Here is a 27,295-nt window from a genome sequence, read left to right on the forward strand (position 1 = left end):
TATATATATATACATATATATGTATATATATATATATATGTATATATATATATATATATATATACATATATATATATATATATATATATATATATAAATATCTATGTATATATATATATGTATATGTATGTATAGGTTGTGCCGAAAAAATACACAGTATATACTGTGTATTGTTTTTCGGCACTACCTTGTTCTCTATAGCTGATGTAAGGTGAATTAGGCTACTCCTGTGTGGGATCAATAAAGTTATTATCTTAGCCAAGATCAAATACATTGTTTTTGGTGCCTAACTGTTTCCCAAGTATATTAGTGTGTGTGTGAATGAATAAACGAGAGGCATTAACGTAAATTTCTTTGAAGAAAGGCGCTTTATGAAATTAAGTCCATTCACTTGTATTAGTTTACAGCGCAGCCTTGCCACATCCAATATGGCGGCGACGTTGTGGTACGGCTCAGCGCTCGATGCGTTGTCTATGGGTACGTCCCAAGTCTCTTAGGGTGCGTCCCAAGTCTCTTATTTTATACTGCTAACTCCTAACTCCTTACTTGAACCGGAAGTCGTTCAAGGTCCGCCATCTTTAAGGCCGTCTCATGTCTCTTATCAGCAATCCTCGCTCCTCACTCCTAACTCCAGACTCCTTAAATGTTTTCCTAAGTGGGAGGGACTAAACAGTTAGGTAAGGTGGCTAGTTTAGGTGGTTAGCAGTAAATTTAAGGGACTTGGGACGCACCCTATGTCTATGGTTTGCGGATCTTTCCTTGACTTTGAGAAACACCCCCTGTGTAGCCCTTTAAGGCTCGTGCAACGTCTAGCTCCGGTGTCTCAGTTAAACGTCACATACGGAAGTGTCAACATGGAGGACGGGAGAGAAGCTTCCACGAATTCACTTCTGAAAGATGGTAAACAATAACGCTTTATGAGCGGCAGCGATGATGTGTGTCGCACTGAATTTGGTCATCGCTAGTACTAAAACGTATTATCAACATCTTTGCCAAAAAAGCAGGACACAGAGAGAGACATCAGACAGAGAGACAGGAGAAAAAGAGGGACAGCAGACAGAGAGGTAGGAGACAGAGAGACAGACAGAATAACAACAGTCTGTGTAGGTCATACAGTTTAAAGAGAAATGTGTTTGTTTCAGTAACAACACACCACAAGTCTGATAATGAGGAACAGTATCAAGTGTGGTGAGTGTGAACATACTGATGTACTGCTGTGTTTCCAGGATGCTACGCTGATTTCCTGGCAGAGGACTTCGACGTGAAGACGTACACAGCTCAGGCTATTCACCATGCTGTCATTGCTGAGCAGCTGGCCAAGCTGGCACAGGGCATCAGTCAGCTGGACAAGGAGCTGCACAGCCAGGTACAAACCCAACACACCACCATTAAGGCACATCAGCCCACTGTAGAGTCTGAAGGGTCAACTAACTTATAGGAGACATGGGGAAATAATAGTCATTACTCAGAGCTACATATAAAACAGTGCAAAGTCAAATAACCTGAACTTGGAAATTCTACATCAAACACAAGTGGGACCTGGTGCAGTACAGTTCAAATGGAGGATTGGACTTTGACATGCAACAATTAGTCAATGAATCAACTTGATGTTCTGTTGTCGGAACTAGGCTATATTAATAACTGATAATCCATTTTTAGTATTTATGTATTTATTTTCCATAAATCCACTCTCTTCAGTGTCATCAACACTGTAACCACCATGTTTAGCATTAACCCACAAAGTTTTTATCCTATGGAATGCAAAGCATCTTTACTTGAGTTACTGCTGGCCATTTTCTGAAGTGTATTACTTTGAGAATTGGGAAAAAGCAAGGCCCACTAAAAAAAAAAAATCTTAAAATTATAGGCTACTGATGCACTAATTCAAAGTTTAGGGTGATTTTTAAAAAATAAGATTTTATATGCATGAAATAAATATTATTTCTAAAACATTTTGATCTGCTTTCATTTTTAACATCTATAGAACTTCAAACAATCAAATAAATATGTTAGAAGTAGGGATGCATGTAATTTGATTTTTTTGTCGATATCCGATATGCCGATATGTAACATCTTATTTGGCTGATCATCGATCCACTTTCATTGAGTCTATTCTGTAGTAGAATTAACATCATATTATGCATGCTAGGGTTGTCAAAAGTATCAATACTCAAATGTGGTATCCGGATACAATACTAATTTACAAAAGTATCGATACTAACAGTGCACGCCACCTCAGGGCCTGTTGGGTGCGCGCGACGGGTCCAATGGACATGCGCTGTGCAGGCAGCATCTAGCAGGCACAGATCCCTCGCTGCAACCCGGCTTGTTGTCGTCGCTGTGCATGCATGCACACATTTCTGTTGCTGTAATATGGCCAGCTAAAGGAAAAAAGCGTTCTTTGGAAATATTTAGTGAAGTGAACACAGCACGCTGCAGATGGCGGGTACAGCCCCTCCCCTCACTAGCAGCTGAGCAGCTGGTGTCGCCAGCATCAAACTAAAATATAACTTCTAACGTTAATGTGGGAGCTAAGCAGACAACTTTATCAGTCATGCCCATCTGTAACATTAATAGACAATGTTAGTTTAACAGGACAACACAGTTATGTGTGTCTGAAAAGTTATGTTAACTGTAAGGTCACAGATTGAAGCTGAAAAAACGTTTGGTTTCTCCTGTAAACCCTGGTTCTCTGATCACATAGTGAGGTAGAAACAGGAGCATCCTGAGCCTAAACTACCAACTCTGTTTGATCAGCAACGAAAATATGGTGCCAATTCACCAGAAGCACAGAAAATAAACAGGGCTGTAGATAAATACATTTGTATGGACAGATCTTGTTTCTGGTTGTTATTTATTTTGGGGGGATTTTTTGTTGTTATCATTGATGTTACTGTTCTGAACTTTATTTAAAAAATGACATGCCTCTTAATTTTTTGCTGCTGTATTGAAAATGGTATCGAGTATTGAATATTTTCCTGGGTATCGATATTGAGTTTGAAATTTTATTATTGTGACAACCCTAAGCATGCATACTCTTATCGTGATGGCCCGAAAACATCATTTAATCAGGCATCGAAGTGGTTATCTACAGTATATCTTAAGGACTCCTGTCTCACTTGCTGATAAATTAATTTTATAATAATGTAGCCGCAAGTGGCGATTCCAGGGTTCAAGCCAGCACAGACATTTAAAACTTGGGTAGAATCAAGACCTTTGACAGTTCAGGACGCCTGTATTAAAGATTACCAACAGGTTTTATGACAATCAGACAGATGCTCATTCATTTATCTCCAAATCTTTATGAGGCCACACTCTTCTTTTGCAGCACTATTGTTTCCTATTGGTCAACTACAGGAACATTTTGGGGACATGTGTAAGACTTAATCAAAAAAGTCCATTGAGTTTGGTGATGTTTGTAAAAACCCTCATAGATTTATGGCAGAATTTTGTGAAAGGCCATTACACTTGTTTGGGAGTTGTGGTGCCCCCCATTGACGGATTTTAAAATAATACACGTTTCATAATTATTATTGAACATACCCTGCAAGTTCTGTAATGAAAGGACAGTCAATATATGATTTTTACTCTGATTTGTGTTACTGCATGCCCATTTTTTGTATTTGTGGTCCCACCTAGTGGTCAATTTGAATGAAACTTTCAGGATATGTGCCTGGTACCTCTTAAGACATTGCTTGCAAGGTTTGTGATGACTGGCCCAAACGTTGTGGAGTCATTTGCTGAGCCACGCCCCCTTTAAAGGGCCAGTGTGTAAAATGGGTTGAAAACAGTGATATGTAGCATTTAGATTCTAGATTGCAGCGCTCACTCGCTCGCCTGTGCTCACCCCTCCCGTAGGCAAAGTTATGGTGGTCTCCGAGGATAACAAAAACCAAGTTTTGTACAAATATGTTTGGCTGATGATGAGATATCAATTTTTTGCTTGTGCAGCGCCCCTATTGGTTGATTTAAATCAGACTTTCAGGATATGATTCAGATATACATGTCAACATTTTCTGCAAGTTTTGTGACAATTGGCTCAACAGTTCAGGAGTAACATTCATTTATGTGCTGAGCCACACCCCCTCTAAAGTTCATTGGTTAGTATCACCAAAACGCAATGACACATCAAAAAGTCTTTGATATCATTTGTAAAGCTCCATCCCGTGATGAACTACGGAACGTTTGGTACAAACTGGACCTACACCTTAGGAGATGTCAAGAAGACATTTTTCAAAAAATGAAATACGGCGGACAATCTAGCAGGGAGACCTTAAGGTTTTGACTCAGGCTTTCATAGAACTCCTTCACCTGACCATATGTGTCGAGTTTGAAGTCAATTTGACATACGGTGTGGGGGTGGTGGCCCTTCAAAACCAAATTTTCCTTGACCTTAATTATAGCGCCCCCATCTGGCCTATTGGCAATTTTATATCTTGAGCAGCATTTGCACACAACTTCCAATCACTGGTGAAAATTTCATGTCTCTATATTGTACCATCTCACGGGAATTTGCGAAAACATCAGTTTCTGTTGTCAGTAGGTGGTGCTATGAGGGTGATTTAAATTTCCTCTGTAGATGTGTTCAAGGCCAGACTGTTATTATATGTGTGAAGTTTTGAAAAGATATGCCCACGCGGAGTCAAGTTATAGCAACACGGCAAAACATCAAAATTTGCCGCCAGGCTATGGCTGCGCCCTTCAATGAAAACGTAAGTTATGTCCATAACTATTGATCTATTTCGACATCACTTCTGACCATCACCACGGTCTTTACACTAAATGATGCCAACTCCTAGCCTATCTGCGAGACCATAATAACAACAAAGTCATGTGACTGACCTTAGAGGCTGGCCCAAAGGCTATAAAGCATCCGGTGACAAATGCCTCTTCCTCTTGCCTTTCTCGCCTCAGTCCATTATGAGCGACAAGAGATGGTGACGGTCATCGTTCGATCTCATAGATCCATAGTTATGGACATAGCTTACGATCTTTTTCGACCTCACTTCTGACCGTCACCATGGTCTTTACACTGGATGACTCATACCAACACTGTCGCGAGGAACGGAGGAGTCCAACACCTCCCCAACCTGCTCAGTGGCTGACATGAGGTCTGTGGCACCAAGTGCAGTGGATGTCACATTGACTCCATAAAACCTGGCAAACATGCATGGGGTACTCCATGACGCAGCTGCACAAATGTCACCAACAGCAACCCCCCTAAGAGCTGCCCGTGAAGTGGCCACACTGCATGTGGAGTGGGCCACCAGACCGTCAGGGATTGGAAAACCGAAACAGACGCTGCTTGGACAACGGTTGGCCCAACTGCTTTACACCATAACACACAAACAGTTGATTGTGTTCCTGTCTCAGTGACCGAGTACACTCAACATAAGCCTTCAGTGCTCTGATTGGACACAAATTATCAAGAGCAACACCCCCATGATAGGCAGGATCAGGTCAGAATGTATTTATTTCAATTGCCTGATTCACAGTCTGAGGACTTATCACCTTAGGGAGGAAAAAGGGGTTTGGCCACAGGAACACCCCTGCATTCTCTGCTTTCCACCTTAAACACTCCTCATTCACGGATAGTGCATGTAGCTCACTGACCCTTTTGGCAGAACATATAGCCAGGAGGAAGGCAGTCTTGTGTGACAGAAGCTTCAGATCCACCTGCTCCGGGTGCAGTTTCCACTCCCCCGGGAGAGGCCCGGTCCTGGACAGAAGATCTGCTGCCAGATTCAGTACTCCTGGCAGATACACTGCCCTTAGTGAGGCCAGGCGTGGAAAGGCCCAAGACAGAAGACTGTGCAATTTTGAGATAACACAGAGACTTTGTCCCCCCCTGATGGTTGATGTGGTACACAGTAGAGGAACTGTCCGTCCTCACCTGAACATGCCTGCCACAAATGAATGGAAGAAATGCCGTGAGAGCCAGATACACTGCTTTTAGCTCCAGCACATTGGTACGTTCTGTGTCCCAGGGTGGTTCCCAGACACCCCTCACTGTTCTGCCCTCCCAGACTGCTCCCCAGCCTGTTCTGGAGGCATCCGTGGACACTGGTGACCTTCTTGACAGCAGATTGCCCAAGGGAATCCCCGTGTGAGCAGCCTGCAGTCCCGCCATGAACACAGAGCTCTCTGACAAGACTGAGTCACTCTAAGTCTCACATGCTTGTCCCTCCGTGGATGAAGGTTGAAAGCATTCAACCACCTCTGTAGAGCGCAGGCTTTCAGCAGGCCTAGCAAAATCACCACCACTGCTGCTGATATCAGCTCCAGCAGTCTCTGAAACTGCACCAAGTCCAGGCATCAGCCCAGATGAAATTTGTTTGCCATTTTGAAAGACAGTACCTTTTATGTATGCGTTTAGGGGCCTGAGGTCTAGGACAGGACAAAGTCCACCATTTTTCTTTGGTACCAGGAAATATGTTGAATAAAAGCCAGTGTGCTGTTCTCTGGGACCCACCTTCACAATTGCGTCCTTCTGAAAGAGTGTTGTGATCTCATCAGACAGGACTTTTGCTTGGACTGGATCCTTAAAAGATGTCATGGGGACCCTGGAAAAAAGTGGGGGACGCCACCGGAATTGAATTCTGTAACCCCTTGTGATTGTTGCCAATACCCAAGGGTGTGAGATTTCCTTCTCCCAGCTGTCCAGGCGTAGCTGGGAGCAAATCCCGGCGGCTGTCCCAACATCCCTATGCGGAAGCCTCCTGGGTCCCTGGAACCTTGGGGGGGCGCCTCCTTTGGGAAGCCCCTCTTGACAGAGGACGAGGCTGAAACCCCTGCTGTTGCTGCCGCGACCACTAAACCCTGGCCACCTGAGCTCTGACGCCTGCCATGTGTCCAAGACTCCCCGTGACCCCAAGCAGACTGATATTGGTGCTGCTGGGCCATAGACCTCTGTCGTGTCACCACAGTGCGACTGAATGCACGTTGCACACACTCCTGCATACGCAGAGACTGCTCCGCTTTATCGAGCACACTCTGAGAGTCTGCATGAACGACTCTAGCCGGCACCACAGGCAAAGTAGTCAGCTCCTTCCTGATATTCTCAGGGAGGGTCGTTTGAGCCAACCAAATCTGTCTGCGAGTCATCATAGCCAAAGACATCACAGAACCCACATCATGGATAAGCTGGGAGTGTGCAGACAGGGCCGCATCTATCAGGGCTTTGGTGTCTGGGTCACCTGCAGCAGCCGTCCTCCTGAGAGCTGCCATGAGAACGGCAAGCGCATTCCTTGACCTAGCTGCCTTAGCAGCTGCATTATACATCCCACGGACCAAGCAGTTTGTCTTATTGCACTCCTTTCGAGGACAGCGAGGATTGACTGACACCCTATCTGGGCCAAGGGAGGTTAAAGCTGCCATCTCCTTCTCTACTGGTGGCATGTCACCTAACCCAGAGTCCGGTGGGTACTGAGCCTTAGCTAGCCTCCAGAAGCCCGAATTAAACTGAGGAGCGTTGCCAGGAGCATTCCATGACCTCCTTAACATTTGACAATAATCTCTCACCGCAGGAATTGCCACTGAAGAACGAGGCTATGAGATTCCAGCCCAGACCCCGTCAGATGAAGCAGGGGCTTCAACAGGAACTGACGGGCTGTACAACAGCGAGGAGGCAGGTCCTTGGCCCTGCTTTCTCTTACAAGGCCCATGGGACTGCCATCAGTTCTACGCTTGTGTGAGTGTCGCCCAGAACTACACTCCCACTCACCACCAGGGGAGGAAACTGCTTCCTCAGTATGGGAAGACTGCTGCACTATGGGCCCTTTCTTCATGAGGCAAATCAATTGCCGCTGGACATGGACTTTCCACATCCTCTAATACATGCCTTACCTAAACAGGAAGGACACTCACGGTGGCCATCATGCAGGTCCAAAGCTGTGCCGCAAAAAAGATAACTGAGGAGCCATGGTGTTGTCAGCATTATGTCCAATCCCGCCCACTGTGAACAGCAGCCAATGGGAATAATTTACACGTGCACTTAATACAGTCAAATTAAATTCACCACTCCTGGTACGCGGAGGTATGAGGGGTGTAAGCAATCAATCCCAACTCTGCACACAGTGGCTAAGGGGAACACAGTAAACTGCACAAACAAAAAAAACACCTGTTCAAGGAACAAAGAAAAACCTTAACTGCTCAAGCAGAATGACATGAAACTCAAATTATCACTTCTACATACAGTGTACCAGGAGGAAAACTAAGGCAAAAACAAAAACACCTCAACTGCAAAACAGCAAGAGGGAAATAACTATACAATCTCAGAACTCAAGATTTTTATTGAATGTAATTCATACAATTTAACTTAAATTATACAAACTATTATTTGCTTCCAAAATTAACTCACCACTCTAGTATGCGACCATACAGGGGGGAAATAAAGAAAAGAACCTGCAAAAAATGCAGAGGTGAAAATGTTATAACTCACAAATTAAATTTACTGGATTTATCTGTTCTTCAAAACACTCCAGTCGAAAACATCAGTAATTTAAATGAACGTCAACAGGCTGTGGGATTAATTAACCGTCAGCAGGTGATATCAGTTAACCTTACCTGCAAAGAGACAAAAGTTGACACAAACGTAGCGGAGATGCGACTTGGCACCCCGCCAACAGCAACAATACTAGCAAATATCAAAGGAAAACCACTGAAAATGCTCAGGGACACAAGGCGCCCGCACAGTAATGTGATGGATTATGGTCTCCTAACAGACACAACTTACTGGTCAGATGAGGCGAGAAAGGCAAAGAGTAAGAGGCATTTGTCACCGGATGCTTTATAGACTTCGGGCCAGCCTCTAAAGTCAGTCACATGACTTTGATGTTATTATGGTCTTGCAGATCTGTTAGGAGATGGCATCATTCAGTGTAAAGACCGTGGTGATGGTCAGAAGTGAGGTCGAAATAGATCTCAGTTTCCACAGTCAAGCATCATCCAGGTCTTATGGCTTATTTGACCAAGTTTGAGGTGGATCTGCTCAATTTTGTAGGAGATGTACGTCAAAGTCTAAAACATGACATTTCCTGTTACCAGTAGGGGGTGCTATATTTATCAGTTATTATTGACATGTAGATGTGTTCAGGGCGGGACTGTCATCAATCCTGTGAAGTTTGGACCATGTATGCTGGAGTTATAAACTACTTCCTGTTTTGAGGCGAGACCCCTAAGTTTGATGCCTTGCCACAGTCACAGGGTTTGATGAAAACTCAAGCTTCAAATAACTTTTCTTTTTCAAGGTCTTGGGGTGGGACAGACCAAGGTTTGAAGTTGATTGGATGAAATCTTTAGGAGGTGTTCGTAAATTCAAAATGGCCAACTTTATGTTGGGTTTAGAGCATGCCTCCAAGAGGCTTTTTTGTATGTTTTGGAATGTTACATATGCCTACCAAGTTTTATACACATAGGTTAAACTGGCTTCAGGGGCTGTTTCCCCAAAATTTTTTAGGGGGCGCTACTTAGGAATTTTTTGGCACCCAAGAGTGAGACCCTTAAAATATCAAATCTTTCACCAGTTGTCAGGCTTGAACACAGCAGCACAGAAACAAAAGGGTTTTAGCCCTTTGGGCTTGAACCCCTAACCAGGTGTGTCTTAGCCATAACAAGTCAACTCCCTGGCCCTACTAAATCCAAACGAACTCTGAATTAGCATTATGGTTTAAAAACTTTGATTCACATTAACGGAACTCTTAGCAGTATTGGAAAACATAATGGCTGCCCACTATGATTGCTGTGGGATTAATAAATACATAACTTCTTGTCAAATCTGTAAGACATCAGTTCCTTCAGATATCTTATGTAGTTGACATCCTTGCTAACGGACAACTCTCTAACTGATCCGTACATGTTATCTCATTTTTGTATTGCAATATTTTAATATATTGTCCCAAACTTAGTCATCATAGATGATGTTTCTTGAATATAGTAATGTTTTATGAACAGCCCCAGACTTCTCAGACTCCTTTAGTGACTTACCGCTCAGATGGAACTCATTCAGTGGCTCCTCTGGCAGCAGCACATCGTCTCTCCCTCTCCTCTCTTGCCGTGGCCACACAAGAGTCGGTGTCATCAAGTGATTTTGTTGTTAAACCTTTGGTAATGAAAACCTATGTGAAAAAAGTACATATATGTGAATGTGCAATAGTTACAGTGGCATAACAGCCTGTCACAGGTTACAGTGTGATCATTAGAGGAGGAATGGCAGAGCATAAAGGTCCAGGTGGAAAAAAAACAGTCAGTAAGGATTTTGCTTAAAGAGAAGGAAATCACCTGTTGATTTATATACAATAATGTGAAAAAATAGGACACCCCTTTAAGTATTCAGTTCTTTATTAAGGAATGTTCACAGATCGATGTCTAATCTTGTTTTTATTTATCTCTGGAAAAGAAGGTGATTTGATTGCAGGTAAACAACAAAAATTAATCATGTTTTAGTCATTAAACAAAAGATATCAACAAAAATGTGTGTTCTAACTGAGGAAAAAGTTAGTACACCCTACCCCCTAATAGCTTGTGTTTCCCCGTTTGGCTGAAATAACTTCAGTGAGACGCTTCTTGTAACCATCTATCAGTCTGTGACATCGGTCTGAGGAAAGTTTGCCCCACTCCTCAACGCAGAATTCTTTCAGCTTTGAGATGTTTGAGGGGTTTCTTGCATGTACAGCCAGTTTCAAGTCACCCTACAGCATCTCAATGGGATTAAGATCTGGGCTTTGAATCGGCCATTCCAGACCTCTCCATTTCTTGGTTTTCAGCCAGTCCTTGGTGGATTTACTGGTATGTTTTGGGTCATTTGTCATGTTGCAGGGTTCAGCTCCGGTTCAGCTTATTTTTTTTTTACAGATAGTCTTACATGTTCCTCAAGCACCCTCTGATACACGATAGAATTCATGGTGGATTCTATGTTGGTGAGCTGGCCAGGTCCTGCTGCAGTGAAGCATCCCCAGACCATGACACTTCCACCTCCATGTTTCACAGTTGGTATGAGGTTGGTTGGAATGCTGTATTTGGTTTATACCAAACATGCCTTCTGTTATGGTGTCCAAATAATTCATTTTTACACTCATCTGTCCAAAGAACATTATTCCAGAAGTCCTGGTCTTTGTCTTGGTTCTCTCTGTCAAACTTCAGTCTGGCCTTCATGTTTCTCTTAGAGAGCAAAGGTTTCCTCCTTGCACATGAAAGTTAAACTTGTGCAGTCTCTTTCTGATTGTAGAGGCATTCACTTTCACATCAACAGTAGCAAGAGCCTGCTGTGGGTCCTGTGATGACATTTTAGGGTTTTTGGAGACTTCTTTTAGCATCTTGCGGTCTGCTCTCGGGGTGAACTTACTTGGACGGCCAGACCGGGGCATGTTTGCAGTTGTTTTGAATGTCTTCCATTTGTAAACTATTTTCCCGACAGTGGAATGGCTGATGGCAAATTCTTCTGAGATCTTTTTAAATCCCTTACCAGACTCATAGGCTGCTACAGTCTTCTTTCTGATGGCCTCAGACAGCTAGACCAAACTAAATGTCTGAAGTTTAAATAAGGCAAGCTTCCTTCAAAATGCTGAATAACAATGTTCTAATCATTTGCACCTGATGTGAAGATGCAGTAGATTTTATTTTGTTGAACTATTAATATTGTATACAGAATCTGTGTCTCACTCTGTCACTGTTGCTGTTCACGAACTAAAGAAATGAGAGATCATTTTTCTTTAGTTTTAGCTTAATATTTGAAGCCAAACGGTCAGGTTGACATGTAAAACTATATCACATATTTTGTTGTTATTCTTTGTTCTTAAATTGATTATAAAATATTTTTAAACTAATTTGTCATTTTGTCAAAAATACCCTGAAATATTGTGATATTATTTTCTGTCCATATCGCCCACCCCTAATATGTGTACTACTTTGTATTTTTATTTTATTTAAAACATTTTTTTCCCAGCAACCCCCTCCCCACCACCACCACATATGGTTTTGTCCCAGTTCTTAAGAATGACTGACCTTCAATTTTATTTCACAGTGGAAATGAAGCAGAAACTGTTTAGAACCACATCGCACAAGGAACACGGTGGTAACCATCCATATATGTTTCTGTGCCTTCCTTTCAGGTTGTGGCCAGGCATGAAGACTTACTGTCTCAGGCGACTGGGATAGAGTCCCTGGAAGGTAAAGAGCCACATTTACATATGCCAACATTATAACTCAAACACAAAGTTGGCAGAAACAGCTTCATGGACATGCACCATGGGAACTGTGCACTACAGAATGTTTTTCCTTTCTGACTGCTACTGGTTTCACTTTACTTCAGTATGCTTTGCAAATTAATTGCAGACACTGGTAACTTGATTAAGAGAAGTAGTCTTTTATAGTCAACATTAGGGATGCAAGATATTGGATTTTTGCTGACATTTTCCAACTCAATTTGGCCGATTGGTGATTCCGATACCAACATATGCACATATGTTTTTCTGCCCAATTGCAGAGAACATCAAGTCTCTCCTGTAGTGGAACTGACATATTACTATGCCAACTCTTATTGTGATCTGACCAAACCTGCACTTCCACTGGTTCTCCCAGGGGTGTGTACTGTCCCCCCTCTTGTTCATTCTGTACACAAATATGTGTCTCAGCAGCAGGGCAGACAGATTTATCTTAAAGTATGCTGACGACTCCGTTATTGTAAGCCTACTCCAAGGGGATGAAGTAAGCCATGGCCCTATTGTTCAGGATTTTATTAACTGGAGTGACAAGTCATTCCTGCAGATGAACATCTCGAAAACCAAAGACATGCAAATTGATTTTAGGAGATGCCCACAGGTCCAGGAGCCCACTGTAATGGAGGGTCAGACAGTAGAGTCTGTGGAAAAATATAAATACCTGGGAACAGTCATTGATAATAAGCTCACATTTGAGGCAAACTGTGAAGCTGTGTATAAAAAGGGGAACCAATGTATGTATTGTCTGAGAAAGCTGTCTTCTTTTCACATTGACCGAACTTTATTGACCCTCTTTTACCGTGCTTTTATTGAATCTATTTTATCCTTCTGCTTGGTGTCTTGGTTTAGCAACCTCTCCCTAAAAAACAAGAACTCCCTAAATCAAATAGTCAGATGGTCCAGTAGGCTGATAGGAGAACCTCAGCTTAACCCAGAATCCTTATATACCAGGCAGTTACAGAGGATGGCTGGTTCCATCCTGCAAGATGGCTCCCACCCACTACATGGGGAACTTCAGCCCCTCCCATCAGGCCGCAGATACAAACTCCCAGCCTGCAAAACAAAGCGATATGAAGACAGCTTTGTCCCATCAGCCATTAGAGAGTTAAACAAAACTCACTCCAAACCAATCTGGAAAAAAAACTGAATTAATGACTGTACAGTTTTTTATTTATTTATTTATTTTATTTCTTTGGTATTGTTTTTAAATTCATATTTTGGGTATTATAATGGTTTTACATGCCCTTTTTAATCCTGCACTTTGAATTGACGTACTGATGACACTTTACCTTTTTATTGTTACTATGTTACTGTGTCTTGACCTGTTTGTCTGTTTTGTGTGGATTTGTGTGGATGAAGCCAAATCATCACTTAAACTGCGAACCAAATCTACCTTCGGGTACAAATAAAGTTACCGTACCTTACCTTACCTTATGGTCCTGGCGGCAGATGCAGACATAAAATACAGTGCTTTTCAAAATATACACTAGGCAAAACAAGGAAAGAACTTTAACTTAGGTTACATGTCAAACATGCCATAATTGTTTTTAATGTAACATTTTCAAAGAAAATTGTAAAATTCATCTCACTTAAATGGATGTGGATGATGGTCTATCAAAGACAGTCCTGACAATAACCAAAACCAAGGCAAATTTGACCTATTTCAAATAATGAAAGACGCCTAATTTAAGCATTGTCTTATTGGCCGAAATGAGAGATCATTAATCTATTTAATTTAATCTCTATTTATGCACTTATTTTAATGTATTTTATTTTGTTTTTTGTCTTTAAGAGCTGCTGGACAGCTGAATTTCCCTTTGGGATAAATAAAGTTCTATTCTATTCTATTCTATTCTATTCAGGCCTATGCCGATATTTCATTTTAAAGCTGTTATCTGCCAATCCCAATGGCGTGCTGATATTATCTTTATCAAGTAATATTATTTTAGCATTATGATAAAACTGGTAGAAGTAACCATTTAGAAAACTCACCTTGTTGGTGCCTTTTATAGTTACTGCAGTTCTTGGGTTTTGCCACAAGAGGGGGCAGCATTTTTCAGCTGAAGTCTACCAGTCAGTCACTTTCAAATTGTACTAATAGGATTTTGTTGTTGTTTTCAGGGGTCCTTCAGATGATGCACACAAGGATCAGTGCTCTGCAGGCAGCTATTGAAAGGTAAATTTGTTCTCCTCTGGCATTGGTCAGATGAGATGTATTTATTGTGAACGTTCATGGAGATATGTTTGGTATCAGTGTCTGCTGCTTAACATTCTCACTCCTGTATACAACTACTGTCTTTGTGCCGCCTCTCTTAGCTGGGCCTGGGAATTACACAATGGTTTATTTGATTTGACTTCATAAAGGTCCTGAAAACAAGTTTTGACAAAAACATCCTCAATGTTTATAAAGACTTTCAAACACTCAGCTTATCTGCCTCATGTGTGAGTATGGTTTGATCAAAGACCTCTCATGACATTTTAAATTCAATTATTGCAGGTTTAGCAGCCGTCCATGCATGGAAAAGCAGATTTCAAACCACTGTATAAATATAGCTTCGGGTGCATGACAAGACCTTTTTCCAACTTAGCCATGCCTACGTACACTACAGTCATAGTAAGAAGCTTCACATCTTGAGAAAACCTGAGGATAGAGATATGTGATGATGTGCTAAACCACTGATTTTGTTAGGATTTCTTGACTTGAAAAAATTCTGAGCAGGAAGTGAGGCCTCTGAGGTGTCTCTTTAAGTCTAATCCTAAATGGGTTACAGCTACAGCTCCACTGTTTTATGACCCCTTTGGGGATGAGTTTGTGGAACTGAATTCTGGCACTACTTGGGAGCAGCTTGCTGAACAAACTAAGAGATGAGATGGAACATGTTGTCGAAAAGTGAAGGATCACAGTGCACCCAGTGGAGCAAACAAACGAAATAGTGGTGTAATATGTTGGACAGTGTTTCAACCATAAATGGTCAATACAAAGCACCTCATTAATGCTGATGCATAGACATGAGTCGGCTGATCAGAGGTTCTTTACAGGAAATCATGGCAATGACTGAAAGGAAAACTGAGAAAACAAATATTCCTGATGTACAGTGCTTGTGGGTGAGCTGGAGGTTAGAAAGCACATAGCCTATTGTTTGGTGGGCAGTGGGGTCACAAACTAAATAAAAGGCAGCAAGAACATGAGAGCATGTTGCTGCTGCTTTTAATGCAGTCAGTTCATCAAACAGGACACTACCTGACATTATTTTAAAGGTCAGATCTAAAGGTGGATACCAAAAAACAGATGCCTGATGTCTTTGCTGATTTACACAATCCATATGTGCAGGTGGTGAAGATGTGCCGGGTGAGAAGCGGAGTACTGCAGTGTCTTCAGTGTGCTCTGTGTGCCTGACAGCACACTCGTGTTCCCTGCAGCCATTTTACACACAAAACTATCTGAAAACTAAAATGGTACTCGGGGATATGTGCACAGTATTAGAAGAGATTATTGAAAACTGTTGGCACAGTATACTGCAGTGATTTAATGCTGCTTGATGTTATCTTGGATTTCTACAACCGAGGACATTTATTTTATCAGTTATCAAGGTTAATGTGGTTGAGGTAAAAATGACTCAGGTAAAGGAAAGCCAAACCTTCCTGAATCCTGCCACCTGCCACAGCCGGACATCATCCAGCTGCTGACCATGAGTGTTAGCAGCATACATCTGGTCCTACCCTCTCCACTATGCTCCACATGTGATGGTGAGACAGTGCAAATGACATGGATTTGAGATTTAAGGTGACATATCTTTTGCAATCAAAAAGTGCTTATGGAAAAGTTGTGGCTCAGTGGCACAAACACAAATAACACTGCTACATTTGAATGTTTATGAAGTGGATCCATAACAACCGTGTGATGTGAGGTGAATTTAAATATGTGAGATATCATTATACGTATAATGATTCCTCTCACATCTAATTTCCACAATCTAGCTTCAGTTCACCACCTCACTATCTGTGATGCCAGTTTCCCCTGTCTCCATAATGTGCATAAGCATGGGTCAGAAATTCTTTAAATTTAATCACATTTCCTTGTCAAGTTTTTCCTTTATCAATCCCAATTTATGCTTGGAAAGTGGCACATTTGAAGCCATTTTTGTGCCTGTGAGGCCCAGGTTATGCTGGCTCTTTGCTTGGACCAACTTAGGTCTGTTAACATGCAGACCCCACATTGTAGGAATCTTAGTGTCATCTTTTAACTGCCAGTCTATATGATGCTTTTCTATGCACCTTTGTGGTTCTTAATGAAACCATTCACATCTCCTCAGGATAAGGACGAAGATTGTTGACCCATACAACAAGATTGTGGCCAGGATCACCCAGCTTGCCAGGTTGCAGGTAACTCAACTAACGCATCTGACTTCATGATAACAGTATTATATTTAGTTGCTGTGGCTGTGTGTGAATTGGTCAGTTTCTCTTTTGAGATGGCAGAAAAAATGGCGGTTCTTACCAAAGAACATTCTTTTACATTGATTCCAAGTGTTCTAAAACCCACAGAGAAATTGACACTGTGTAGGACAAGGGTGTCCAAATATTTTTTTTAGGGGGGGGCGGATTAGATGATGTGAAAAAACATGGGGGACATCTGCTTCTTGCATCATATGGGCTATTACAATAAAAAAAATATAACCGCAAGTAGCAATTCTGGGATTCAAGCCAGCATGGACCTTTATCACTTGAAAGCTAGGTAAAATCAAGACCTTTGACAGTTTAAGACACCTGCATTAAAGACATACAACAGCTTTAATGAAACTTTCAATGAAACTTTCAGGATATGTTCCTGGTACCTCTTATGGCATTACTTGCAAAGTTTGTGATGACTGGCCCAAAGGTGAAATGAAATGAGATATCAATAACAGTAAAAGTGATGGTGATAAAATTCTGAAAAAATCTCACATCATTCTGCTGATTTTGGGTATATTGTCAAATAGTGTGGTGACATTTGGTTAAAAATGAGATGGAATAGAAAATGTTGTGCATACAGTACGAATTACAACAAGATATTGTGAGCTGTGAGCTAACCGTTAACAAAGAATGTCTGCGTAAATTCTGGGTGCATCTGAAACAAGACTTTTGGAGATATAGAGTGATGAATTGAGTTTAGAGGTTGTGCGTGGCAAACTTTTGTCACAATTCAGTGCATGTGCTGAAAAAATTTGGTGCACGTGCTGAAAAAAATTCAGCTCTGTAGGACACACTGGTGATTTATTATATATTTATTATTAAGATTGGGATGTGAAATGTTAATCAGTCAATTAATCAATCAATTTTATTTATAAAGCCCAATATCACAAATCACAGTTTGCCTCAGAGGGCTTTACAGCATACGACATCCCTTCTGTCCTTAGGACCCTCGCTTGGTCAATATTTTTAAAATGAAATTAACCAAATAATTACGAAATAAATTAGATATCAACAAGCTTTTGATAACTTTTCATGAGCTTGATCCAATGATAATCCACATAAAGTTTGGTATGAATCAGACCAGCAGTTTAGGAGGAGATGTCAATAATGTGTTTTTCAAAAAATTCAAAATAGTGGAAAATTTGACCAGTGGTCCTGTCGTGGTTCTTGAGTGTTTTTCACATAGGACTCTCATAGACTGTAAAAATAATGGCATAGCCACCGTGACTTCACCCACTGGTTTGTGGACTGCTGTTTTGAAGCCTCAAATTTGGCATTTTGGCCATCGCCATCTTGGATTTCTGGAGCCAGACATGCAAAGTTTTGGACGAGAGGGTTGAGCCGTGGAGGAGCGAGGGGGAGCCACAAGACACTCTGCACGCCCACCAACACCAGCAATCTCACTGAACGCTGCACTCAGCTTTGCTGTGCTACATCAACGCTAACAAAGTTAGCTTCCATAACTTCTGGTAAACTTTAGAGGTAAGTATTAAAGTAATCTTAGTGATATTAGCTAATTGCATACATGTCAACATTTGGGAAATATTACATAAAAGAGGAGTAACGTTAACCTTGTAACTTTATTGTAGTGTTAGCTGAAGTTAATATTACCTTGTGTGAGTTAATGTCAGTGTGTGAAGTGAATGGTTAGCATAACTGCAGTAATGTGGTGGAGTGTTAGGCGTCTTGGTGTGTTGATAGCTCAGAAGCCAACGGATGAAATTAAGTTTACTTATCTCAGTTAATGTAACACCACAAAAACTGTTACTGATTAATGTTTAGTATTCTCTCTGCTAAAAAGAGTAACTTTACAGTTCAACATTTTGTGAGTGTGTGTTAATATTAACGTTCTTTGGTTAAGGTCAGTGTTTGAAGTCTATTTTTTGCATGTAGGTTCTGTGCATTTCATTGTTGATGACAGTCATCAAAACATCTGTTGGAATGATTCTTTGTTTCACTTTCAATAAAGGTAACGTAAGTTATGTACATAACTATGGATCTATGAGACCAAACAATGACCGTCACCACAGTCTTCACCTTGAATGATGCCATCCTTCTACCTATCTGCGAGACCATAATAACAACAAAGTCATGTGACTGACCTTAAGAGGCTGGCCATAGGTTATAAAGCATCCGGTGGCAATGGCTCTTCCTCTTGCCTGGAGCGCCTCAGCCCATTCTTAGCAACAAGCGATGGTGACGGTCATCGTTCGGTCTCATAGATCCATAGTTATGTACATAACTTACGATCTATTTCGACCTCACTCAGACCGTCACCACGGTCTTCACCTCGGATGACTTATGCCAACATTGTCGTGAGGAATGGAGGAGTCCACCCCCTCACTGACCTGTCCAGTAGCTGACATAAGGGCTGTGGCACTGACCCTATAAAACCTGGCAAATGTGCATGGAGTACTCCATGACGCAGCTGCACATATGTGTCCAAGAGCAACTCCTCTAAGAGCTGCCCATGAGGTGGCCACACTGCATGTAGAGTGGGCCACTAGACCTCCAGGGACTGGGAAACCCTGGCTGGAGTAAGCCTGAGAGATTGCCTCCACCAGCCAGTGGGACAGGCGCTGTTTAGATAATGGGCGGCCCAACTGCCTACTGCCATAACACACAAAAAGCTGGGCATGTTCCTGTCTCAGTGGCTGAATACGCTCAACATAAGCCTTCAGTGCTCTGACTGGACACAGAGTATGGAGAGCTACTCCCCCCTGGTAAGCTGGTTCAGGTCGTAATGAGTTAATCTCAGTTGCCTGATTCACAGTCCGAGGACTCACCACCTTGGGGAGGAAGAAAGGATTTGGCCACAAGAACACCCCTTCATTCTCTGCTTTCCATCTCAAGCACTCCTCACTTACGGACAGTGCATGTAATTTGCTTACCCTCTTGGCTGAGCAAACAGCCAGAAGGAACGCAGTTTTGTGTGATAGGAGCTTCAAGTCCAACTGCTCCAGCGGTTCATATGGGGCAGCGGCCAAGGACCTCAACACCAAAGGGAGGTCCCAAGAAGGAGCCCTCAGACTCCTGCCTGGACGAAGACGATTAGCACGTTTCAGAAATTGGGACACCATGGGGTGTTTCCCAACAGAAACCCCCCCCCCACTGTCTCATGGAAGGCTGATATAGCCGCGGTGTAAACTCTCAGGGTGCTGGTTGCCCTACCTGCATCCAGTAGGGACTGGAGGAAGTGGAGCACCGAAGCCACTGAACAGGTGACCGGATTGAGCCCCTTATCGTGGCACCATGACACAAACAACTTCCATCTTTGTTTGTAATTGGCACGTGTGGAGGGAGCTCTGGCATTGCCTATAGTCTCCAGGACAGTCTCACTCAGGTCCTGAGTGATGGGCTGAGGAGGGGCCAAGCCCACAACTGCATAACAGCTGGATTGGGATGCCAGATCTGCCCCCCTGCTTGCGAAAGCATGTCCGCCCTCAGGGGCAAAGGCCAGGGTTGGCCTTGGACCAGGCGAAGGAGGGTCGGAAATCAGTGTCTCCTTGGCCACTGTAGGGCCACCAACAGAACCTTGTATTGCCCCTGGGCTATCCTGTCCAGCACATGGGGAATTAATGGTAGTGGGGGAAAAGCATATAGCAACCCTTCCGGCCACTCGTGAGAGAGTGCATCCGGGCCCAAAGGGCCGACTGGGTGTCTCAGAGAAAACCACCACTGACAATGGGTTGTCTCCCTGGACGCAAATAGGTCCACTAGGGCCCTGCCGAAACGAGGCCACAAGCTTGCCACCACCTGCGGGTGCAACCTCCACTCCCCTGGGAGAGGGCCAGACCTGGAGAGAAGATCTGCTGCCTGATTGTGCACCTCTGGCACATATACAGCCCTGAGTGATGCCAGACGTGGAAAGGCCCAAAACAGGAGCCGCTGTGCAACCTTGAGACTCCGCAGAGACCTTGTGCCCCCCTGATGGTTGATATGGTACACTGTGGAGGAGTTGCCATGAATGAATGGGAAAAATGCCTTGAGAGCCAGATACACTGCTCTCAGCTCTAGCACATTGATGTGTTCGGTGTCCCACGGGGGTCCCCAGACACCTCTCACACTTCTGCCCTCCCAGACTGCTCCCCAGCCTGTTCTGGAGGCATCGGTGGACACTAGCGCCCTCCTTGAAGGCAGACTGCCCAAAGTGACCCCCTGTACAAGCATCTTGCAGTCCCACCGCGGGCGCAGAGCCTGCTGACATGCCTGAGTTACTCTGAGCTTCACATGCCTGTCCCTCTGTGGGTGGAGGTTGAACGAGAAAACCACCAGAATACTCGCCACCCTCTGGGGGGTAAGGGACGCCTTCGTTGTGACCGAATTCAGACAAAGCCCCAAGAAGACCGTCACCTGCCTTGGCTCAAGACAAGAGATTTGACATGGGAGAGGACTTTCTCTGTGTCTTGTACAACCTGACCGCGTAATGGAGCACAGATCAGCCAATCGTCCAGGTAGGGGAGAATCTTTAAACTTGCCCTCTGGAGTGGCAACAGAGTGGCTGCAACAACCCTGGTAAAAACCCTCGGAGAGAGGGAGAGACCAAATGGGAGGACCTTGAACTCATAAGCCTGTCCCTGAAAGGCGAACCGGAGAAACTGCCAATGTTCTTGACAAATGGGAACGTGAAAAAATGCGTCCTTGAGATTGAAAGTGGTGAACCACTCTCCTTGTTCTACTGACTCCAGGATGTGACGTGTCTGCAACATTTGAAAGGCAGGACCTTTATGTAAGCATTCAGGGGCCGTAGGTCTAAGACAGGACGCAGGCCGCCATCTTTTTTGGATACCAGGAAATATATTGCATAGAAGCCAGTGTGCTGTTCACTGGGGCTTAACTTTGCAATTGCGTTCTTCCGTAGGAGTGTTGCGATATCTTTGGACAGGGCTGCTGCCTGGACTGGGTCCTTTACTGTTGTTGTGCGGACCCTGGAAAAAGGCGGGGGATGCCGTCGAAATTGAATATCTGTAACCTCTTGCTATTATTGCTAACACCCAAGGGTCCAGGACTTCCCTCTCCCAGCTGTCCAGGCATAGCTGGGAGTGAATCTCAGCGGCTACCCCCCCACTCCTATGCAGAAGCCCCCTGGGTCCCTGTACCCTTGGGGGGGGGGCGGTGCCACCTTTGGGGGGCCCCTCTTGCCATAGGTGGAGGCTGAAACTCCTGCTGTTGGTGATGAGGCCTTCCAGCATTGCCGAAGTGTTGGCCACCTGAGCTCTGATGCCTGCCACGCGTCCAAAGCTCCATGCGACCCCAAGCAGCCTGACATTGCTGCTGCTGGGCCATAGCCCTCTGTCTTATTGCCACAAGGCGACTGAAGGTTCGCTGCACACACTCCCGAGTGCGCATAGATTGTTCTGCCTTGTCGAGCACACTCTGAGAGTCAGAATGAAAACCTCTGCCCGGCACCGCTGGCATATTCATGAGCTCCCTCTTGATATTTTCAGGGAGGGTTGTTTGAGCCAACCAAATCTGCATGCGTGTCATCATGGCTGAGGACATCACCGAACCCACATCACGGGTAAGCTGGGAGTGTGCGGACAGGGCCGCATCTATCATATTTCTGGTGTCACAGTCACCCACCGCGGCAGTTCTTCTGAGGGCTGCTAGGAGAACGGCAAGTGCATTCCCCGATCGAGCAGCCCGTGCAGCTGCATGATATGTTCTGCTGACCAAGCAATCTGTCTTGTCGGGGATTGATTGTCACTCTGTCTGGAACCAGAGGGGTTAACGCTGCCATTTCCCTCTCTACTGGTGGCATGTCACCCAACCCGGACTCTGGTGGATATTGTGCCTTAGCCAACCTCCTACAGCCTGAATTAAACTGAGGAGCGCTGGCAGGAGCATTCCACGACTTCTTCAAAATTTGGCAATAATCCCCTGCTGCAGGGATTGCCACTGAAGGACGGGACTGTGATATGCCGGCCCATACCCCTTCAGATGAACTGGGGGCTTCAACTGGGACTGAAAGTCCTATGATCTTAGCCACAGAGACCACATGGCTAAGACTGGCATCCTCATTGTCATCATCTGCTGACACAGACCCCCCTGTGTGAGACAGATTAAGACACTGTGACTCCTCTGCCGGCTCCAGGTGGTCACCATCCCCCAAGAGAGAGCCCTGTGCATAGAGGGAGATTGAATCGGGATGATCTGCCTGTGACTCTTGATACGCTTGCAAATCCCTTGGGGAGGTCCCCACTGAGTCACCTGCCACTGGTGGAACTTGTCTCTGAGCCTCAATCTTGCTCAACCTATCTGCCAAACCACGAATGGCGGCTAGAATTTGTGACTGAGCGTCCTCCTGCCCACCTAACTCCCCTTTGGGGAGGCTGGACTGCATAATGGCGGAGAGGCAGACTCTGGGGCTGGTCTTTTACTACGCCCATGGGACTGTCCGTGTTTGCTTTTATTTGAACGCCGCTCACTGTAATGCTCCCGTTCCCCACTGGAGGTGGGAACAGAAGCAGCTGTGTTGGTATGGGGAGAATGCCCTACCACCCCAGCCCTTCGGGCCCTTTTCTCTAAGGGCAAATCAACCGCCGCCGGACATGGGCACTCCACATCCTCTAAATGTGCCTTACCCAGACAGGAAGGACATTCACGGTGATCGTCACGCCGGTCCAATGCTGCACCACAGAAATGACATACTGGGGGAGCCATGTTAATTCAAAATACTCCCGTCCACTGCAAACAGCAGGCAATGGGGAGCAGCAATTAAGGGAAACACAGAAAATATATCACAAAAGAAAAAAACCTTGACTGCTCAACAGCCAAAGGATATGAATAAATCAAAGCTAAAGAAAAACCAGCAACTGCAAGAGCAGAAGGGAAATAATTTATTCAATTCAGACCCTACTTTATTTATTTTATTTGTACACTACCACTCTTGTATGCGTACGTACGAGGGGAAAAAACGAAGAAAAAAGAACCGTAGCCGTCAAAACTGCAGCCGGGAATTAATTACACACTCAAACTATCTATATATGTCTTGATGTTAAGCCACCACTCTTCTGCAAACAAACAGCAAGTTAAATACAGGTAACAAAATGTATAAATTGCAGGAAAAACCATGGAAAATCCTCAGGGACACAAGACGCCTGCACGATAATGTGACGGATTATTTGGTCTCCTGACACACGCAACTTACCGGTCTCAGATGAGGTGAGAAAGGCAAAGAGGAAAAGGCATTGCCACCGGATGCTTTATAACCTACGGCCAGCCTCTTAAGGTCAGTCACATGACTTTGTTGTTATTATGGTCTCGCAGATAGGTAGAAGGATGGCATCATTCAAGGTGAAGACCGTGGTGACGGTCAGAGTGAGGTCGAAATAGATCAATACTGAGTGCTGCATCATTTCATGTGCACCAACACAAAGCCGCAGAAGTGAGTAATAGTTACTCTTCTTTTACTGTTTAGTGTAAAACAAAGCAGCAGATGTTTTTTTTTTACCATTTTAACTGAGGGAATAGTGTATTTTCAGATAACTGTGTGGAGCTCATCTAATACATGTTTTTTTCTTTTCTTATTTTTCTCAGCAGCCGACAATATAATACATTTTTCACTATGGCAGTATTTTTTTCCCATCCAGCCACTGTCTGGATCACTGGAGACATCCATTGGTTCAGCTGAGGTGGAAAGAAAGGTAGAAGAGCCTTCCACCTTTCTTCATCCTGTCCCTACGAGCCAGAGCAGTCCTGGGTGTCCTCCTCATCCACTGTGGTGGGAATGACCTGGGAGATGTCTCAAGTGTCAACCTCATCGCAGCAAAAGGAGGACCTGCACCACCTCCACCTGCAGCATCCACACATAAGGATCATCTTCTCTGGCACCACCCAGAGATGCAGGTGGAACAGCTCAGCAACAGTAAAGTGTTCATGTCTGACAGTTTGTTCCCTGTTGAAGTTGAGTCTTAAAGGATTTTTATTTTTAGCTCAGAACGTAGCCCACAGTGTCAGTCCCTATGTGATGAGTGTTATTTTTTCTTTTTATATATTGTTATAATTATTATTTTTATTTTTTAATTTAACACTTGTGGCCATAACATTGTTCAGTATTACCAGCTCTGCTCTTCCTTTGACACTCTGTCCCTATGTCAGACAAAGCTGTAACAAATTGTAAAAAGTTTAAAACATTAGAGTTCAGAGTTGATATAATTTATTATCTCCAATCATTATAGTTAATATCAGTGTGCTGTTCCAAGAACATCACTTACTCAGAGAGAGGATGTTAGTGGGTCAAATTTGGACCAATATTTTGGTGACATTTGGTTAAAAATTAGCTGAAATAAAAAATGTGCATACAGTACAAATTACAACACCATTTGAATCATGTGACATCTAGTATCCAAAAAAAGGAAAAATTGTACCGCACACCAAGTCTCAGCTCCCATTGAAGGCTTTTTAATTTGTGCTGTGACACAAATGTGAAGAATTTGTAGCTCAGATGAAGACTTCAACACTCAATCCAAGGAGCTAGAGAAAAGATTCAGAAACATAGAGGTTATAAAGAGTCTTGGATCAATAAAGCTGCTAATCGTTTTTCAAATGTGTCACAATCTGACTGTCTCATCACCACCAAACCTAAGGAGACTGGGAGCCCTAGAGTTATATGTGCTGTGGAATACTCACCTGTTGCTAAACACATAGAAAATGTGATTAAAGAACACTGGCACATCATTGATACGGACCCTGCTCTTAAAGACTGTTTTTAAAAAAAAAACACGGATGATCTACAAAAGACCCCCTAACCTGTGGAACATGTTGGTGAGGGCCGACCTCCCCCCACATCTCCATCACATTTTCTGAGCAATGTTCCGTCGGGCAATTACCCCTGCAGCCACTGTCAACAATGTCGCTTCACACACAAGACAAAACATTTTTTCCATCTTCACACAGGAAAAAGATACAATATAAAAGGAGTCATTTCCTGTCTCACATCCAATGTTATTTACATGCTTAAGTGCCCGTGTGGTCTGGCATACATTGGTAAGACCTCTAGATCTTTGAGAACTTGCATAACTGAACACAGAAGTAATATCAGACATCATGTTGCATCAAGCCCTGTGGCTGCTCTTTTTTTTTTTTTTTTTTTTTTTGAAGCCCAACATAACATCTCAACACTCAGATATATCAGCATTGAAACTGTTAAACAACCACGGAGGGGGGGGGGGGGGACATTAACTCCCTGCCCCTTAAACAAGAACTTTTCTGGATCTACACTCTGGGTACTATGGCTCCTGAGGGCCTTAACGAAGACTTTGACATCAGACCATACCTTTGACCTTGTTGTTTGTTATACTGATATGTATACCTTATGCTGCTTGTGTATGTATACTTAATGAATCATCCAATGCTGATGTTACTATGCACTTTACCTGTCTTTCAAATTACTTATTTTAGATCCCGGTTGTAAGTATTTTTAAGTATTAGTAGTAGTAGTAGAAGTATTTTTCCAAACTGATTGATACCAGTTGACACCAGGTGTGTTAATTCACATGTCATATATGGGCGGGTATCTTCTTAAGCTACCAACTCTCTGTCTATCCATGTAACAGCAGTTTGAGAAAGAGCCTTGTGCTCGAAACGTCACAGCACAAATTAAAAAGCCTTCAATGGGAGCTGAGACTTGGTGTGCGGTACATTTTTTCCTTTTTTCATAACTTTTATATATATGTATCCAGCACCCACTCCAAATGGACCTTGGGATGTGCGTGTTTTTTGACTATTTTTACATCTAGTATCCAAAAAATGTTTGTGGTAGTGGTGGTTGCATTTAGATGAAGATTTTTGGAGATACAGATGTTAATTAATTTTGCATATTCTTAAAAATATAGAGTGACGGGCTTCTGAATCGTCTATAGTTTGCAGCACGGCAAAGTTTTGTCACAATTCAGTGGATGTCCTGAAAAGCTTTCAGTTGTGTAGGATACACTGGTGATTTATTATGATTTTTTGAAGTATGGAATGTGAAATGTCTTGAAGTTTAGATTTAACATAATAAACCACGTCCCCTTTAAGCAATAATTTTCATATTTTGTGCATCGACTGAGACATGACCTATGAGGCAAACCAAGTTTCGTACAAATACCTTTGGCTGATTATGAGATGTCAACTTTTTGCTTGTGTAGCGCCCCCTATCGGTTGATTTTAATCAAACTTTCACGGTATGATTCAGATACATATGTCAACATTTACAACAAGTTTTGTGACAATTGGCTCAACAGTTAAGGAGTAAAAGCAATTTATGTGCTAAGCCACACCCCCTCTAAAATTCATTGGTCAATATCATCAAAACTCGGTGACATATCAAAGTCTTTGATAACATTTACAACGCTGTATCTCATGATGATTCCCAGAACGTTTGGTACGAAATGGACCTACGCTCTAGGAGAAGATGTCAAAAAGCTGTTTTTCAAAATATTCAATATGGCGGACAATCTAGTGGGCGGACACAAGGGCTTTTTTTTGGGGCTTACGTAGAAATCCTTCTGTGAGATCCTGTATATAGATATACAAGACAGACGTGTGTGTAGTTACTGTATATGTATTTTTTTTTTTTAAAAAATCATCCAAACTCACTCGCCGCCTAAAACTGTTCATCATCCCAGTGTCACCCACATATCCAC

The 27,295-nt window shown here is 43.2% G+C and overlaps 1 protein-coding gene across 2 annotated transcripts in view; it reads left to right on the plus strand.

Annotated features, from left to right (window-relative positions):
* Positions 1-577: 577 nt before the first annotated feature.
* The window catches only part of cog5 (component of oligomeric golgi complex 5), a 188,102-nt gene continuing 161,384 nt past the window's right edge, over positions 578-27,295 (plus strand). The window contains exons 1-6 of one of the 2 annotated variants that reach the window (XM_049567067.1): positions 578-900; positions 1,002-1,064; positions 1,227-1,366; positions 12,108-12,165; positions 14,337-14,391; positions 16,529-16,598. In XM_049567067.1, the coding sequence (XP_049423024.1) occupies positions 735-900; positions 1,002-1,064; positions 1,227-1,366; positions 12,108-12,165; positions 14,337-14,391; positions 16,529-16,598 (552 nt within the window). In that variant the 5' untranslated portion in view covers positions 578-734. The remainder of the gene's footprint in view (positions 901-1,001; positions 1,065-1,226; positions 1,367-12,107; positions 12,166-14,336; positions 14,392-16,528; positions 16,599-27,295) is intronic. The other variant, XM_049567068.1, reaches the window with a different exon arrangement.

Source organism: Epinephelus fuscoguttatus, linkage group LG22 (assembly GCF_011397635.1).
Source record: "Epinephelus fuscoguttatus linkage group LG22, E.fuscoguttatus.final_Chr_v1".
NCBI classification, from domain to species: domain Eukaryota; kingdom Metazoa; phylum Chordata; class Actinopteri; order Perciformes; family Serranidae; genus Epinephelus; species Epinephelus fuscoguttatus.